Source organism: Papaver somniferum, chromosome 5 (genome assembly GCF_003573695.1).
Source record: "Papaver somniferum cultivar HN1 chromosome 5, ASM357369v1, whole genome shotgun sequence".
In the NCBI taxonomy this organism is placed as follows: domain Eukaryota; kingdom Viridiplantae; phylum Streptophyta; class Magnoliopsida; order Ranunculales; family Papaveraceae; genus Papaver; species Papaver somniferum.
Window position 1 is genome coordinate 2,473,164 of NC_039362.1, and position 19,947 is coordinate 2,493,110.

A 19,947-nucleotide genomic window follows, 5' to 3' on the forward strand; every position below is an offset into this window, starting at 1 on the left:
TATCTACACATGTGTAAAGAAAGATCTGAAGTTATGACTACTAATCACCAAGAGATAGTTTCTCAGGCTAAGAACCAAGGTCGAAATCTAGCTAGCTGTCCGGACTTTACGAGAATTGTGAATGAGTTGGAGGTATTTCACAATTACTCGCGTTGTACATCAATGGCATACACCCTCCTTGCTTATTACAATGAAACAACAAAATGACTCTTTACATGACTCTTATTTACATTGACTACTCTCTTTTTATTTTTTGGAACAAGAGAGGATGGAATTGATAAATACTTGATTTTTTTGTACTTTTCTGATATATATATTTTTTTTTCTGAATATATACATCGTTTTTTTTTTTTTTTTTTTGAATAAGGAAACACTTTTGATACAAATACAAAAGGAAACAAAAGATTACATGACACTTTGCAAGAGGTAGCCCTTTTTGATGCACCCAGTTAAATTCGATGGTTGTCTTTCTTAATGTAACCTCCACCTTCTATCCCAACCAACCAAAGAACAAGCTAGTCAAGTTTCGTTCAGTATTCTAAAGTGATTGGCAATCGTAACTTCCTATCAAACACCTTGAAGATCGAGGCCATACATGTATTGGTAGATCGTGCGCGTGCAAATTTCTTATCACTATGTGAATTGTGCTAGAATCAGGGTGCCTAAATATCTAGACTAAGACTCCTAATAATTACATATTTGCACAAGAGTCAACATTTCAAGGTAAATGAGCTCCATTTTTATGATTTTTTAATTTTTTAATTTTTTATTTTGATTTTTCAATTTTTTTGGAATTTTTCAATTTTTTCAAAAAGATGGAGTTTTGTTTTCAATTATGGCATATTATCGTGGTATCTACTCTATACCCCCAAACCTAAACTAAACATTGTCCTCAATGTTTCAAAATATGGAAAAAATTATAATACAACATATGAAGAGGATCATGTTGAGTAGAGAAAAAGGAAAGAGAATACCCGATTTCGGCGAAAGCAATATTAGAACTCCGTTATTCAAGGCAAGAATCCAACATATGTCAGCCGAGATCATATTGGATTAGCAAAATATATACAAAGGGAACAAAAGAGTTTTTAAGAAATTTTATCTACTGGATTATATACAAAAATTCACCATACACTAACAATCGAAAGAGTTGAGGATCAACCCAAAAGACAAAGTGTAGAGGTTTCAACAGCTTCACACAATAATAATATGATAGGCATGCAAGTGAAGCTGTGAAACAAAATGAGCTACCCCCAAACCTGGATTTTACAGAAGATATAATTTTGAAAACAAAATCGCGCAGTTTTGGGGGTTCATCATGCAAAAGGTCTAGCTCGAAATGAACTGTGCTAGGGACGGGAAAACATGCTAATTCCAACTGTGGTTCCTCAAATGTATTATACTTAGAAGCAAAATAGTCCAAGAGGACTTGGGAAGCACACAGTTCCAAACCTAGATTAGGGACTCTCAGAAAAGTCGGTTTGACAATATGGGTACAAACCAAATCTAGGTTGGGTGGAAGGCCATCAGATTGTGACTTAGGTAGAAGAATAGGCATATCATTATCAATCAAATCAAAATCTCCTAACTCATCTACACATGTCACATCATGCTCACAATCATCAATCAAATTGGCAAGATCACAATCAGAATCATCAACATCATCAACAGATTTATTCTCGTGTCTCGGCACATCAGGGGAAACATCACATGGAATACTAGAAGAAATATCATGCATTAAGGTCGGGGCAGAGAAGCCTAATGTATTTGAACCCAAAGGTTCCATAACATTTTCAGTATAGACATGTTCTTCTAACATAACATCATAATCATCATCATCATCATGATAGGGATTTTGCAATCTAGGATAATTTTCAATCCTAAGGTCGGAGCTATTACAAGAATAAAACTCTAATTCATGGGGGTGACTCATATCATGTGGTGTTGTTCCTGTTTCCCTAACGGATTCCCATTGATGGGTTTTCTCTGCAATCTCGGCTAAAAAATTCCATGCATCATCCACATATTTATCAATAAACTCACCATTACACATAGACTCAACCATGGTTCGAGATTTAAAGTCTAGTCGCTCATAGAGGATGACGACAAGTCTCCACTTCTCAAATCCATGGTGCGGACATTCGCTCAACAAATCATTAAAACGTTCAAAATAGTGAAAAACAGTTTCCTCATCCAATTGGACAAAACAATTGATACTTTGACGAATAGCGATGGTCCTATGATGTGGAAAGAATTTTTTGAAAAATAGATCTGTGAGTTGGTCCCAAGTGTTGATTGATTGTGGTCTCAAACCGTAAAACCATGTTTTGGCCCTTTCCTTTAAAGAAAATGTAAACAAACGCAATTTCAGAGAGTCTTCGGACATATGATCAGGTTGCATAGTCCGACAAATTTGTTCAAACTCTCTTACATGAGTATAGGGGTTCTTAGAATCGAACCCTCGAAATATAGGAAGTATTTGTATCATGCTTGCATTTATTTTAAAAGGGTTATTGGTTTGAGGTAATACAATACATGATAATGGAATTTTTATTGTCGGATACATGTATTCATGGAGAGCACGAGGTTGGCCCATATTGAAAAGACGCAAAGCCCACTATTTGGTTTTAATGGGTTTGGATTTTTGGGAAAATTTTGGTTTTTGAAATAAGGAGCAAATTTTTGGTTTTTTTTTTTTTTTTTTTTTTTTAAGAACAATAAAATGAAGAAAATAAAATTTGGTTTTTGAAATGGGAGCACGCCCACTGTTGGTTTTGTGTTTGCTTTGGCCCAGCTAGGTTGAAAACTTTTGGTGGAACTGAGTCCAAAATCTCGGCCTAGAATTTGGGTACTCGGCCCACTAACGAGTTAACCTAGCGTGATCGGTTACAAGCTCAGCTGGGTTTAAAAACCCAGAATACAAAATACAAGTCCAAATTAAACAAGCTCACAAAAATTAAATACAAGCCCACAAATTAAACAAACAAGCCCACAAAAATTAATTACAAACCCAACAGAAAATAAAAAGCCCAAAAATTGGCTTTAATATTACAAGCCCACAATTAAAAATTGGAAGCCCACAATTCGGGTTCTCTTAAATGGGTTACCTTTTAAGCACAGCCCAGCTGCTCTGATATTGTTGCAAAAACCCAGTTGGGCTTTGGTTCTTTTCCTTGGTGGCGTCCCAGCAGAGGAAAACAGGTTCAGAACAGCAGGTCCAACAGCAAATGAAGTGAAACAGATGCAGATGCAAATGCTATGCAGTGGAATGCAAAAATAGCTAATAAAACTACAAGAAAAACACAGCACCAATCCCCGGCAGCGGCGCCAAAAACTTGGTGGGCCCGGGAAAGCGTATAAAATTGAAGCGAAATGAAACGGGCCTACAGTAATACCGCAAGTGCACGGTCGTCGGTTGTAGCTCGTGCAAGTACGGGTCGATCCACAGAGACTGGGTACGTTTTGTAGTGTTTAGCTATTTTGGGCTCTAATTTGCTATTGGGCTTTGGTAACTTTTAGGCACAGTGGGCTTGGCTTTGGTTTTGAAGTGCACTGGGCTCTTGATTGAGTTTGTGCTTTGGCCTTATTCTATAAGAATGAACTGGGCTTTGGGCCTTTGGACTACAGATGGACTGAACTGAGCTTTGGGCACCCTAACAGTGATATGGGCTTTTGCTTCACCCTAGCAATGAGATGGGCTTTTGTCCTTAAACTAACAGTCTACAATGACAAAGAAACAGAGAACAAACCAGGAAGGACAAAAAAAAAACAATGGCAAAGAAAGAACAGTGAAGGCAAAGAAACAGTAGTGAAGAGTAACAAAGATATAGTGTATCAAAGAGTGACAGTGAAATGAAAACAGAAAAGAAACAGAGAAAGAAAACAGATGAAGTGAATAAGAAAACAGTGAGACAAAAACACTAAAGTGACAATGGTAAAGACAATGAAACAATGGAAGCATATACAATGGCAGTGAAATGGTGATTGTTAACAGTGGCAAAGTGCCAACGAAGCAAAGTAAGTTACAAAAGAAAGTGGTAAAAGAAAGGTGGCAGTGAAGATGATGTGAAGCAATGGTATTGAAGTAAACCAAGGCTATGAGCCAAGGGCAGTGGAGATGGTGAAGGTGAGCAAGAACAAAAAAAATGAAAGGAAAAGTTGGGAGCCTAGGCATACAACTAGAGTGGGAAGATAACCAGTTTGCTCAAAGTCACTAGTGAGCACTAGTTTCTCCCCACTGCTCAATCAATCCAATGCTTCAAAGGCTTTAGCCTAACATTCACACAAAACAGTACAGAACATTACATCAAATGGAGAAACTGAACAATACACAGAACATGGCAAAACATGGATAGAAAAACATGAATTGAAACAAGATAAACTAAAACTGAATTTGGAATTAAAATTGAAAATTAAAATTAAATCTACAAATACAAAACAGGGAAGAAAAATCTACCCAAGAGGAACTGGCTAGTCCAGCCCTCATGGGGATACACTGGCTAGTCCAGAGATAACCAATACAACACCCCAAAGCCTCTATTTATACCCAATTCCCCCGATTTAGGGTTTTACACAATTTCCTCAAAAATTCCCAAAACAGTTGAAATTAGGGTTTGGTATTCTCACCTAATTCGCTGAAATCAATCCCAATTAACGTCGACCCATGCCTTGTAATCTCTTTCTGCTCCATTCCCATGCGCCAACTGCTACTCTAGACTCACCTATTTGACTGATTTCTCACCTAGGGTTTCAGAGAAAAGAATGGTGAGAAATCAGTGAAATAGAGGGCTAGAGAGAGGGGTATTAGGTTGTTTAGGTAATATAGGTGGTTGTGATGATGGTATGGTGGTTGCATGGTGGTTGTAGCAGGTGAAGAAGGTGGTGGTGATGATGGTGGTACGGCAGGTGAAGGTGGTGGAGTTGCAGAGAGGGATGAGGTCGATGGAAAGAAGGGGAGGGGCTGTTTGTTTGGGTAGTATAGGGTTTGGTGTTAGAGTGTTGATCGGGGATATCAAGTTGGATGATCTTCGAAGCTAGGCCATGGGATGTGGAGTTGATAGAACAATCTGACGGCGAGATGGAGTGGAGCTTGTAGCTACCGTCGGATGCATAGATACAACGAAACCGACGGCGCAAGATGGAGTTAGGTACTGTGGTGTTAAGCGGAAGTATTGATATTTGATGCATAGTCAAAGAAGCGACCGTAGGATTCAAATGCAATCTAATCTGAAGGCTTAGAATTTAGGCACTATGATGTTTGACAAGAACTTCAGATTTTGATGCACTATAGGGAAGCGACCATCGGATTCAGATGTAATCTAATCTGACGGCTGAAGATGGAGGCGGTTATGGATATAGAAAATGGGTTTGGGTAAGGGTTTTGGGCCTTGGGTATGCCAAGCCCATATCTTCTTTAAGAACAATTCTTCCTTCTTGAGCCCATTCCTAGCTTTTTGGTCTTGTGCGCACCATTCTTTGCGGCTTCCTTACGTAATTTCTTCCGGCTTTTCACCACACTTTAGCTCTTTTCCGCTCCGCAAGTCATCCAGACTTTATTTATTACCTAAAAATGCAAAATTAAGTAAGAAAAATATTTATTCTTGAAAACAATGAAAATACAGAATATGGGATAAAATGTAGAATTACTGCAAAAAAGATGAGTTAAATGCCAACAAAAAGGGATAAATATATACATTATTTGGCACTCATCAACTACCGTCCAAGTTATGTATCATATCAATCAGGCTCGCAGATTTCTATTTGTTTGTTTTGCTGATTGTATTGAGAAAGAGATATATACTCTTTTATATAATTCTTGATTGTGTCTCACTTTTAAGTTGGTTCTGTCGGAATTACATTTGAGTTTAGTTCATACAGATTGTCGAACGAATTATTAGGCATGGTTGTCATACCCCCGCTTTTTCAATTGGTATTAGAGCAGGAAAACATGCTAAGACCTCATAAGTTTGTGTTTGTAGCAATCTATTTATATGGACAGAAGTGTTATCTCAAACGTCACATCACCAGTTCAGAAACATTCTGACTTGGTTCAAAGCTTGGATTTACTTGAGGATTCTCTCACATCTTTTCCATTGCATGAAACTGTGTATAACTGGGAAACCCGCCTGGACGAACAATTGGATGAACTTTCAAATGAAAGTGATTCAGATGTTGAAAACGATGTTGATGAGAAAGTCTCGAAATATATCAAGCTTTTTGACCATCTCAGTAAGAAAAACAAGTCAACATCTTGCTTGACTGAGTTTCTGAATCCCCTCTGTCAAGAAAACAAGAAAATGGGAAAACTCTTTAAGGGTTATGATTGTGGATATAATCTGTTACAATCTCTTCTTAAAGATCGTGAAGAAGATGTGCGTTCAAAAAATTTTGAATGTAAAAATCTTCGTCGTAATCTCTTTGTGTTGAAAGAAAAACTTGCAGAATCTGAAGCAAGGTGTGACTCTCAACAAAAAAAATTCAGTGACAGAGAAAATGTTTTTCTCTCTCGAGAAAAAAAATTAGAGGATGACCTATTTGCTGCTCACAATAAGGTCAAAATGTTGGAAGAAAACTTGAAAAAGTTTAGCTCTAGCTCAACCAAATTATCCACTATGATAGGAGCATGTAAGAAACATCGTGATACACGAGGTTTGGGATATAAAGGAATAGACGGTCCAAGTATTAGTAAGATTGGTGTTTTTCATGTTAATAGTGTTTTCCAACAGAAGAATCTCACTGATAACAAAAGTGATAATCTACCTCCAGCAGCTGAAGTACCATAGAATATTCGCCAACCTCCAAAGATATCTCACATGAGATCAGGTAGTAGCATTCCATTCAGTTTCCATTAATGCGAAAACAAAGGTCACCTTGAAAGGAGAAGTCGTTTTCGTTTATGGAATGAGAAACTTCATAACATTCTTGTTTGGATGTCTAAAGATGTGATCAAACCTGTATCTCATTTTAGTGGTTTTAATTTTCCAACCTTTAGACAAAAAAAGTGTTGTGATAAGCCAACCTTTGTTTGTAAAGGTAGTACAAAACCTTTTTACAATTGTAATAGTTGTCAAAGGCTTAATGTTATAAGGACAGATGACGATCTCCGTGTTCCAATAAGAAGAAAGATGGTAGCGGAAAAGGGAAATCTTTCAAACTCTTCATCTATGTTTGAAGAAAGTTTTGGATAGGAAGTCTCAACAGTTCCTGGATATATTCACATCAATAACCGTGTATCGTAACTCAAGACCATTATTAATAGACTCAAGTGCAACATTAGAAAGGCAAAGAAGACAGAAGTATCAGGTAACTCTTGTCCTTTGTTTGTTGGTTCTCTTGAGACTAACTTGTTAATTTCTCAAGAAAGGAAGGGGGAGAAATTCAACATATTTGATGAGCAAAATGCTCATCATGTTACAACTTGAGTACTTTTGTTTGTGCCTCCTCCATTGAGACCATGTGAGGATGCACAAGATTCTCAAGAAGACATCTACTTCTTGACAAAGTGGTATTTGTTATATTTTGGTTTTTCTTCTTTTGGTATGTATAAAAGGAAAAATGGTAATTTTAATGTCGAGCATTGATCCAGTTAATATTTGCTTTTGATATTTTGTATGATCAGCATCTTTGTTGCAAACAATTAAAAGCTTCGTAAGCTCTTCCCTCAAACAGGCAGTTGAGTTGTTGTTTTTCAATAAATCTCTTGTGCTCTAAATTTATTTATTTAGCTAAAAAGTTTTTCCTGAAGTTTTAAACTTGTCCTTGGTGATCAGTTCAAAACTTGTTTCTGGTTTAGGCTACATTGGTTCATTGGTTCAGAATATTCGTATATATCTCCACGAACGACTCGTGATCAGTTCAAAACTTGTCCTTGGTGATCAGTTCAAAACTTGTCCTTATATGTATGTTCCAAAACCCTCTTGGAATATCATGAACTGCATGATGAATGGAAGCAAGAAGGAAGACAAAAATGAAGAAGGCAAGGTTACTGAATTTCATGAGAATTCTCTCATCATAACCTGTTATTTTGCATGCGATCAGGAAGACAACATACCCGTTCAGATGTCATCTGATTTGGTTGGAAATCTTCTCTGAGATTTTTGGGTTGTACGTGAACAACTTGCAATTGCAACAAATAATCTTGTTTTTCTGAAGACCGAACCGAAGAAAGCGACTGATGATCTTGCTATTGTTCGATCTCTAATTGCTGAGTATGTCAAAGTATTTCAGTATGGTTTTAGGTTTTTATTATGTCTAGGAAAATTCTTATGATAATTTATTCTTATGTTTAAGAAGGATAACTAGGGTTTGGAATAACATTATTTGTGATTACACATAGCTATTTCATCGATTTTCATCTTGCAATGTTTTTAGATTTATTTATTTAAATTCTACAGTTATTTAGAAGATGATTTTTGCAGTATTTAATATTTTTGATTTCATATATTGCAAATTGCTTATGAGATATATGTGTTTACGTTCGTGAACTTTGTTTATCTTATATATGCTCAAAAGTTAAGTCTATTGTGTCTTTACACAAATATTGATGAAAGATAGAATGAACTTTTGAAAATATTCTGCAGTATTGATCTTTCCCTGATCCACTTTTGTGTGAAAGTACTGTACGGCTCCGTAAGTTTTCTTAGGTTGAGCATTTCCAATTAAATTAATCAATAAGGTCTTCTTGTGGTTAATTTATTCGAGTTTACTGGATACAAATCCATGAGATTTATTAAGGTCCAAAGAAATCCTTATTTTCTTGTAAAAAATAAGGTCGCTCATGTTGTTCTCTTGAGAATGACATCAAATGGGGGAGAGTTCTTAATTGAACTTGTGCTTAATTTCCATATCTTTGTGGGGAGTGCGGCTGTGGAATATTGTAGGAGTTAACTTGTATCTTTATAAACTCTTTGATGAATACACTAAGTTTCGACTGTGTGAAATCATCGAAACACAGTTGATATGTTCTCTTTTAGTAATGAAGTATCTTTTTGAATTTATTGTGATCCCGTAGTTTTCGTACCTTTGCCAATTTACATTGACAAAAAGGGGGAGAATTATTTGGTAGTTCACACTGCATACATATGGTTTACGGATCATTATGTAAGGGGGAGTGATTTTCATTGTAAGATGAAGTATTGACTAAGGGGAGTGATACATATCACCATAGTATTATTTCAAAGTTGTGATACAATTGGACTTTGATTATCTATAATGATACTATGACACTGTATAACAATGATTGAGAACATCTGTTTTCTTATTGTTATGGCTACGGATCTTTAACAACAATGATGCTGCAAATGGCTAAGAAGGGGGTTCCCTTATCCAATCCGGGGGTCCCTTTAGCATATTCATATGACTGCCTTTATCAATTCCTTGGGTTCCTTTAGTAATTTGTCGAGCCAATTTTTCCATTAATGTTTATTTCCCAAGAAATACGTATAAACACATAAAATAAAAAAATGAGTACACAATCGAGCACTTATAATACAGAGAATTGAGAACAATTCAGATACAAAAATATGTATATCACCATGTTCTGTTCAGTTTTAGAGTAACTTGTTTGAGGCTTGGGTTGGTGCATCTTCATCTCAGCAAGTGTGAGTTGATACTTTGACTTCGTACTTCAACAACTGGAACATCATGAAGAACTACTTTTAATGGGATAATCTCATACTAATCTATAAGATAACATATTTAACAATGCTACCAAAGAATCCAGAGACATACACATAATTGAAGCATCTGTCACCTTTTATGAAAATCCCATCAATTGTTTCGTGGTCAAGCCTCTTCCTCTGTTCCAACAAATACAATGATGTTGGTTTCGATGTGAGATCAAGGGTCCTCCTCAGATATCTAGTTAGAGATACAAATACCAGATAAATCAGCTATTTTTGTGGAGGTATATTGTAGAAAATTATCTGAGCTAATGAGTTTCCATATTTTTGTTATACAATGCAATAACTTGAGATGACAAGTTTAAACAATAGTCGCATATGAGTTCTCAACCATGAGCGTTTCTTGGTGACTTTAACATCATCTTGGATCCATCTTAAAAGCAAGGTGGAAATCAGACCTTATCTAGTGCTAACTCTTTTATTAGAAAGTGATGGATATTCTCTATTTGCAAGATTTTGTTTATGAAGGCTCCCCATAAACATGAATAAACAACCGTAGAGGTTCAATTGATATTTTAAAAAGACTAGACCAAGTACTGGTCTCACATCAATGGTCACAACAATATCCAGCTAATTACCAAGGTATATCATTTAACTTGGGTTGCGACCATATTCTTTTTTTGTTGAAATCCTCTCGGACCTCTCCTGATATGCAAAAGTTACGAAAGCCGTTTCGGTGTTTAGCTCTTGGTTGACCTTTTTTCTTATTCTCTCTCATCTCTCATGCTTGTTTTATGAAATTTGTACTCTCTCGACTCGTCCATCAATCGCCTTTCCTTTAAACTTCAATATTTCGACCTTTCTTAATAGAGCATGGAGGTTTACAGAAAATATTCATAAAAGTATCAACCTCCTAAATAGTAAACTTGAGAAAGCTCGACGGTCTAGTGCCGACCACAAAAATTAAAGGGTAAAAAAGCCTCCTTATGAAACAAAAATCTTAGAGATCGTTTTCCAATAAATTCTAATGGTTGTTTTTAAACTCCTTCAAAATCTTGTATGCCCCAATCCATGAAGTAAACCCTTTGCTGGGTAAAATAAACTATCTTTCCTCGAAGACTTTATGAGATCCCATTATATTGTTAAGTGTCATCATATATCAAGATAAAATTAAAATAAACGCCGAATTAAAATAAGACTTTCAGGCTGTAATATGGGGCACAATTTTTAATAAATAAGAATTTTAATCTAATATTTTGATTTAATTTGAGGATTATATAATGAGGGACGAGATTTCTAATACGCGTAATGGTAGAGGCATCAGTTAATTACAAACCAAACAAATAAATTTATTGAATCAAAACATAAATTTTGTTTCAATCTTATGGCAGTTTTCACTACGGTTAGGAAATTTCCAATGGAACACGTCAATTAACAAGCTTGAGAATTTATTGTCCACTATTGGATAGCCAAAAGGGCAAGTAGTACGGGAAAATGCCTATTTTTGGGAGTCTGACTATCCTGGCCATCTCATAGCGGCTCGGCTGTATCTTGGCCGTTAGGTATTTGTTGTCCCCTATTTTTTTAGTTAGTTCAACTGTATTTAGATTGATAAAGCTCCGAACAAATATTTTGGTGAACATTTATGGATAAGTTCTTTTTTTTTTTTATATCAAATCAGATTTCAATATATTCAAACCAAAATAGTGATTACCTGATTGCTTATAAGATTATCAAAAACACCAAAATACAAGATAGTCAAAACCTAATATAAATAATGACATCGATTGCAAATACTTAGCGAAGAGAAAGAGTTATGAACCGCAAAGATATCCAATTTTTTTGGATGTAGTAGTGATGAATGATGGTGTGAACCAGAATAAACTCCGACCATTTAAAATGATTATATTCTTTAATAAGTGATGCTCCAAAGGAGTATTTTGCCTAAAATCTTGTAGATCCAAACGAATTCGGATTCCCTAAATCCCTCTTATATATTGAAGATAAATCCAAAGCGACACCGAGCATAATCGTTGATGTTCTTGATGAATCGATAATAACAAGCCAAGAAACACCATGAAGATTTGAAAGAATCACTAATAGAGCGAAGAAAAAGTCGTCCTAAAGACAAAGAAAATATCGCTTAAATAGCGAAGAAATGTGTCCATAGACACCGAAAACGATAAAAAGAAACCTAAAAAACACAAATCAAACTATTTTTATTCATAATAAAATAAAATCCTTGCTTAGATGTAAGGTTGTTTTTTTTTATTTCTAGGAAAGAGTAAGGAGAGAAAGAGGAGAAAAAAAGTTTTATAGGTAAGTGTCCGATGAATCCCAGAAAATAGATTCTTTCATATAGAGTTTATGTATTCTTCATTGTCCACGGGCACACCGATTGTTTTATAGTACTATCAAGAATGGCCACACTTTCTTCTTCCAGCTTAAAAAATCATTGCATTGTTACAAGTAATTATCAAAATGGTTATACATTCGTTAGTTTTAGGATTATAAGAAATTTATTCTTTCTTCTGTTAAATTACCTTTGAAAATGTTAAGTATACACCACTTTTTACAACAAATTTTTACACCGTTTACATGTTGCAAAGATACTACTCCATGGCATTCACACCACAGGTCTCAAAAGGTTTCACCATTTCCAATCTTGTGTCGAAGCCACAGAAGGGTTAAAAGAAATAAAAATAAAAGTAATTGTGATATAAACAAGGGATATTGAAGATTTTTTTCTCAAAATAGTTAAGTCCGGTGTGAAAAGACCATTTTGTAAACACTAACTAAAGGTATGACCATTCTATGAAACCACTGAAGGAAAGTGATCATTTCATAAAACACTCTTTTTATTTTTTTTCATAGCCATTGGACTTGCCTCCTAATAATGAATTTGTTAAGGAAATGAAAACTTTGGTTAAGCAGACATCAATAAAAAATACCATCAAACCCGATTTGTCTGCCGTTCTATAACTTTCTTTTGTTTTGCGTATGGCACAACCATTCCCTTTGCAGCATCCACAAATGAAGAACTTAATTTAAAAATCATATCGTACCGAGCGTTTTTGGGGTCCACAGTGACAAACACAAAATCATGTTTGGAAGAAAAAAATACGAGTCTCACTCGAATATCATGAGACTAACTCAATTTTTTGTTTAACCCTTACTCGAATCCATTCAGTCGGATTGATCCGACTGTCAAATTTGATACGCGAAAGTTGGACTCTGGACCCTATCAGAAATCCAGCCAGTCTGACTGATCTAACTGCCTGACCTAATTGCGCAAACCCAACTACACAATTATTGAACCCGTGACTTACTCCTTAATAGAGTTTATGCGAAACCACCGAGTTGTTTGTACCGAAACACATATTTATTTTGGAAGAGTTTCCTCCTCTCCGTCCTTGGAAATGTTTTTTTTTTCCAATCGAAAAAAAGGTTTCCCTTAATATATTGAAAATAAAGGACCATAAGCTCTGGAAGGGGAGTTTCAGCAAACTGTTACATCTTCATTCCATGTTTGAATGTTTAGGTAGTTTAGAATTTTCTTTGAGGTATCTTCTTTCAATCATGCATTATGGCATATTTGTTACAAAAAATAGAGATTTTGACTGTCCAAATTACATTAATTCTTAAAACAAGAGTAAAAGATAAAACTTTGAAATATATGTCTTTCTAAGTTATATTTCCTTCTGCAATATTATTCTCGTATCTTTACTCCTTTGCAATTGCGTACTTTCGAATTAGCAGCAAGAGAGTGGGTTCTGAGTCGCTCCTGAAAATGATAGAATATTCGCTCCATTCTATTAGTCACTTGAAGCCGTGTCTGCTCCAAGTCTATCTGGTTGTTCTCTAGTTGTGTAGTCTGCGTGAAGTCTTCTAGCTTCCCTAATATATCCTGTAAAGTCACAAAGTGCTCGTCAAATGCCAATTTTAGCTCCTGAATTTACCACTGTTAGGAGTATTTTGATTTTTATGTCCATTAGCCCTGTTTTTCCTTGTGGTTGACCTGTAGTAACCTTGAGTATTGCATCATTCAGTGGATTATAGTACAGAAGTTGCATAATATCATTATCTGACACATAAACTGTCCCATAATTGTATAAACTTATATTGTTTGTTGTTCTTTCGCTATTTTGAGTTTGATTTTTGAATGTTATGTTGCATCTGGCGTTCCAGATTTGTCATATGATTATTTTACACAAGGCTTGCCAATCTATGCAAATCCACCTTTGTCGGTGTATTGAAAACAATTAGCTCCTGAATTCACCATTGTTAGGATTATTTTGATTTCTATGTCCATTAGCTATGTTTGTCCCTGTGGTTGATCTGTAGTAACCTCGAGTGTTTGCATTATTCAGTGGGTTATAATATATAAGTTGCATTATATCATTATCTGACCCACGAGTTGTGCCATAACTATTTATAAACTTAATGATATTGTTTGTTGTTCTTTCACTATTTTGAGTTTCTTTTTTGAATGTTATGTTACATCTCGCTTCCCAGATTTGTCATATGATTATTTTACACAAGGCTTGCCAATCTATGCAAATCCACCTCCGTTGGAGTATCGAAAACAGTTATATAACGATCCATGAAAGTTGTTAGTTCCATCTCTTATAAATCACATATCAAAATCAAAATGCATCCACACTTGTTTAGCAATTGTACAATCCAGAAACAGATGGTTAAAATTTTCTTTCTCCTCTCCATCCGTGAAGAAAGACTTTCATCTTGAGTGTGAGAAAATGAGAGGATGGCGATTTGACCGACAGAAGGACCCACGAAGACCCCACCAATGAAGAAAAAAGACACACACACAAGACGGACTTTCTTTCTCTCTTTCACCGTCCGAGACTGAGCGAGAAGAAGAAGAAGTAGAAAACTCAAAAAGAACGCGTTTTCATTTTAACCCAAAAACACAAGTGTCTTTTTGAGCACACAGTTGTCTTTCTTTTTTCCTTCTCCCAACATTTTTAATAATTTTAATTAAATAAACAAAAAAAGTTTAGGGTTTCAGAAAGAGAAAAAAAAAATCCATCTTTCTTTCTTTCATCTTCTCCATCATCAATCATCATCATCATAAACCCGTTTGTATGTAGTGAGTTTCAAGTGAAGGAGAGAGATGCGCTGTTTATCAGGAATCAGATGTAAACATAATCCTAATAATCATAGTAGTATTCATGTTCTTCTTCTGACTTTGGATCTACTCTTCTTATTGTGTACTTTTGCTTCTGCTGGTCGTGTTGCTGTTGTTAATTCAGATAAATATGTTTTGCTTGAGTTTAAGTCTTCAGTTGTAGACCCTTTTGGGGTTTTATCTTCATGGAAGAATAACAACGATGATCACTGTTCTTGGGTTGGTGTTACTTGTGATCAGAAAGCTAGGGTTGTCTCACTTAACATCTCTGGTGCTGGTGGCGGAGGAGGAGGTAAGACTCGAACTTGTTCTAAATATCTTCAATTTCCTTTGTATGGGTTTGGGATTAGGAGGAATTGTGTTGAGAATGAGTGGAAACTGAAAGGAAAGTTGTCTCCTTTGATTGGGAAACTAACTGAGCTTAGAGTTTTGTCTTTGCCGTTTCATGATTTGAGTGGTGAAATTCCTGTTGAAATTTGGGGGTTGAGGAATTTACAAGTGCTTGATCTAGAAGGGAATTCGTTTAATGGGGTTTTGTCTAGTCAAATTGGGGGATTGAAGAGTTTAAGGGTTCTTAATCTTGGGTTTAATGAGATTTCTGGAGAGATTCCGGGGTCACTGGAGAAATGTCTTGGGTTAGAGATTATCAATTTAGCTCGTAACCAGGTGAATGGGACGGTTCCTAGGTTTATCGCCAAGTTATCCAACTTGAGGGGGCTTTATCTGTCACTGAATGAACTGGGTGGGTCGATACCCAAGGAGATTGGAGCTAACTGTGGGAGTCTCGTGCATCTCGATCTTTCTGGAAATTTCTTAGTCGGTGAGGTTCCTAGTAGTTTGGGGGAGTGTAAACAGCTGGAATCATTGCTGCTGTTTGCTAATATGTTGGAAGATGTTATACCTCCTGAACTAGGTAAGCTTGAAAATCTCCAAGTGTTGGATGTGTCAAGGAACAGCCTTAGTGGGTCTATACCGGCTGAACTAGGAAAATGTCGGGAATTATCTGTATTAATCCTCTCAAATATGTTTGATCCCGTGGGGATTTTAGAGTATCCAAGGGGAGGGGATTCTTCATTTCGGTTGCGCTCTGCTTCTGAAGACGATTTCAATTATTTCCAAGGTGCTGTTCCTGTGGAAATTACCACACTGCCGAAGCTGAAGATAATTTGGGCACCAAGAGCTACGCTTGAAGGTGAGATTCCGAGGAATTGGGGTGCTTGTCAAAACTTGGAAATGGTTAACTTGGGTCAGAATCTTTTTACTGGAGGAATACCTGAGGTGTTTGGGTCTTGTAAGAATCTTCATTTTCTTGATTTGAGCTCAAATAGGCTGACTGGGATACTTAATCAGAACCTTACAGTTCCTTGTATGTCTGTGTTTGATGTGAGCGGGAACCTCTTAACAGGCTCTATACCCATTTTCAGTCAGGGAGTTTGCCCTCCTCTTCCCTCGTTACGTGCTTATGGTACCCAACCTTTCGATCCCGCATCTGCATATTCATCTTTTTTTGCGTATAAATCTCAGACAGGGTCCTTGTTGCCGTCTTTCGGAGCCAGTGGGAATTTTGGAATTTTTCATAATTTTGGTGGGAATAACCTTACTGGTTCTCTCCTGTCTTTGCCAATTGCTTCTGAAAGACTTGGAGATCAGACTGCTTATGCATTTCTTGCTGGTGGAAATAAGCTCAACGGATCATTCCCTGAAGTTCTGTTTGAAAAATGTGATGCACTGAATGGGATGGTAGCGAATGTTAGCGATAATCAAATTTCCGGACCACTTCCAGTGGAGGCGGGTGGAATGTGCAGATCTCTCAAACTTTTGGATATATCAGGGAACTCGATTAGCGGATCAGTGCCTCAAAGTTTTGGGGATTTCGAGTCTCTTGTCACTCTGGATTTGAGTAGGAACAAGTTGTACGGTCCTATTCCAGTCAGTCTTGGCAGGTTAAAGGACCTGCAGTATCTCTTGTTGGCTTCTAATAACCTGACTGGTGAAATCCCTTCTAGCTTGGGACAGTTGCACTCTCTGAAAGTGTTGGATCTTTCTTCGAATTCTCTTGCTAGTGAGATTCCAGGAGATATTGCAAATCTGAAAAACCTGACTGTTCTTCTGCTAAACAGCAATAAACTCTCAGGGCAAATCCCATCTGGTTTGGCTAATGTTACAAAGCTCTCTACGTTTAATGTGTCCTTCAATAATCTATCTGGGCCTATTCCATGGAGCGAGGATCTGATGAATTGCAGCAGTGTTCGTGGCAACCCTTTTCTTCAGTCTTGTCATTTGTATGCTCTATCAAGACCAACTTCAGATGTTCAGAGAAGGAATGGGGACTTGCAAAATTATATGGGGGCCCCTCCTCCACCTGCTATTAACAAAAGTAGGGGATTTAATTCCATTGAAATTGCATCAGTAGCCTCGGCATCAGCAATTGTTTCCGTGCTTCTAGCTCTGGTAGTCCTTTTCTTGTACACAAGAAAGTGTGTTCCGAAGTCCAGGGTTGGAGGGTCGGATAGAAGAAGAGAGGTTACTATTTTCAACGACATAGGGGTTCCACTGTCTTACGAAAATGTTGTGCGGGGAACAGGTAGCTTTAATGCAAGCAACTGCATTGGGAATGGAGGCTTTGGGGCTACTTACAAGGCCGAAATCACTCCAGGATTTCTGGTGGCTATAAAGAGGCTCTCAGTTGGGCGGTTCCAAGGGGTTCAGCAGTTCCATGCAGAGATCAAGACCCTTGGAAGGATGCGTCATCAAAATCTTGTCACGTTGATAGGTTACCATGCTAGTGAAACGGAGATGTTTCTCATTTATAACTACTTGTCAGGGGGTAATTTAGAGAATTTCATTCAGGAAAGGTCTGAGAGAGCAGTGGATTGGAAAACACTTCACAAAATCGCTCTGGATATTGCTCGTGCACTAGCATATCTTCACGACGAATGTGTGCCGCGGGTGCTTCATCGCGATGTCAAGCCAAGCAATATCTTATTGGATAACGATTACAATGCTTATCTGTCTGATTTTGGATTGGCTAGACTCTTGGGTACCTCTGAAACCCATGCTACAACCGGTGTTGCTGGGACTTTTGGTTATGTAGCTCCGGAGTATGCAATGACTTGTCGTGTTTCTGATAAAGCTGATGTCTACAGTTATGGCGTGGTGCTTCTTGAGCTTATCTCTGATAAAAAAGCTTTGGACCCCTCGTTTTCACCGTACGGGAATGGTTTCAATATCGTTGGATGGGCATGTATGCTTCTTAGACAGGGCAGGGCCAAGGAGTTCTTCACCACTGGTTTATGGGATTCAGGTCCCCATGATAATTTGGTGGAGACTCTGCATCTGGCTGTCATGTGTACTGTGGATTCTCTTTCAATCCGGCCAACGATGAAGCAGGTCGTTCAACGGCTGAAGCAACTTCAACACGTACGTGGTGTTAGTTAGGTGTATGTTGTACTATTATTGATTAACATATTCAGTAGGCCAAGACTTGTAATTTATGCTCTTTGGAGCAACCAGTCCAATTTTTTCCGGCCATTCCTCGCTCAGGTTCGAGTCTGAGTTGTTGTTGCAGTTGTCCCACTTGTAATATAATTCCAATTAGCCATTTCTTCTTCACTCTTGCTCGGACTTGATGAATGAATCTGTTCAAGAATGCAGATGTCGTCTTCTCTTTACTGATTCCAACGTCTTCTTACATGTATTGCGGTTCTTTTTCTATTTTTGCAATCAAATAAAACCATAAAACACGCAGGGTGTTGAGGTTTAGCATTCACGAGTATCTCTTTCCCCATTTTGTATGGTCAAGGCGAACTTACATTAGCTGTGCCTGTGTCTATAGTTTGCGGATGATCAGCGTGTTCCTCTATTGTAGAAATTAATCGCGTAATCCCATTTTTAGTGGGCTTTGGACGCTCTAATCTACCCCTCCAAAGCCCATGACGCTCTAGTCCAAATATCCTCGGTGTTTTACAGTCTCGTCCAAATCTCGACGAGTTAATCAAATGGGAAAATTAGGGGAGACTCAAAAAAATAATATTTTTATTGTCAAGTCCACAATTAATTTTGGGTACCGTGACATCCATAATTATTTCCGTGACACCCATAATTATATGAAATTATTAAAAATATCTGCGTGATGGATTATGCATCTGCATGACGGGTTATGCATCAAGGGTATAATTGGCAACGCAACTTGGACATAACATATCCAAAAATCCGCGCCTTGGAAGTTTACAAATTTTATATCGTTGGAAATCTTTTAAAGAGAGCTACGCAACGAGTACAAACAACAATATCAAATTTTTATTTTTCATGAAAAAATCGGAAGTGATCATCGTTTTAGGCAAAATTTTCGAAAACTTGATACATAACCATTATGCAGCCACCAAAAAGGATGCATAACGCATTATGCAGACGCATAACAAATTATGCAACCATTTTCTCGACTGCATAACAAATTATGCATCTGCATAACAAGTTATGTAGCCATTGTTTTGGTTGATTTTAGTGCGTACATAAAAAATTAATGCATGATGCATTATGCAACCATATTTTCGGATGCATAACAGGTTATGCACATATTTTCTCGATGCATAAAAGATTGTGCAACACTTTTTCCTATGCATTATGCAACCATATTTTAGGATGCATATCAGGTTATGCAGTTATTTTCGTGACTGCATAACATGTAATGCAAATATTATCATAGGTGCATGACAAGTTATGCAAGCTTATTTTTTGTTGGTTTCAATACTAAGAAAAAAGTAGCTGCATAACGTGTTATGCAACCGTTTTCTGAACTGCATAACAAGTTATGAAAAAGAAAAAGTTGTAGAACGTGTTATGCAACTAATTTCGAGAATGCGTAACAAGTTATGCAACAAATTTGTAGATGCATAACGTGTTATGCATCACTATTTACATCTCCATTTTCTTTTAAATGCACGTCACACGCACACAAACCCATTTATATTTCCATCTCCTTTGCCTTGCCACTGCAACATGCTTTTAGCTCCATTTTCTTTTAAATGCGTAACCGATTGAAACCAACATCAACACCACCATTGACTAATTTCTGAAGAAGTCATTTTATCGAACAACTGGTGTGTGTCTGGCAAACAAGCCTTCACTCACGCTAGAGATAACTATTAGTTTTGGACACCCAATTGTTTTTCCTCAGCA

General features: G+C 36.9%; 1 protein-coding gene across 1 annotated transcript; it reads left to right on the forward strand.

The window, feature by feature from the left end:
* Positions 1 to 14,535: 14,535 nt before the first annotated feature.
* On the forward strand, positions 14,536 to 18,466 carry LOC113280879 (LRR receptor-like serine/threonine-protein kinase RPK2). Its single transcript, XM_026529466.1, has one exon. The coding sequence runs from the start codon at positions 14,755 to 14,757 to the stop codon at positions 18,205 to 18,207; it is 3,453 nt and encodes a 1,150-aa protein (XP_026385251.1). The 5' UTR covers positions 14,536 to 14,754; the 3' UTR covers positions 18,208 to 18,466.
* The last annotated feature ends 1,481 nt before the right edge of the window (positions 18,467 to 19,947 follow it).

Coding starts and splice junctions, on each gene's coding strand:
- LOC113280879 (XM_026529466.1), top strand. CDS start 14,755: ATGCGCTGTTTATCAGGAATCAGATGTAAACATAATCCTAATAATCAT.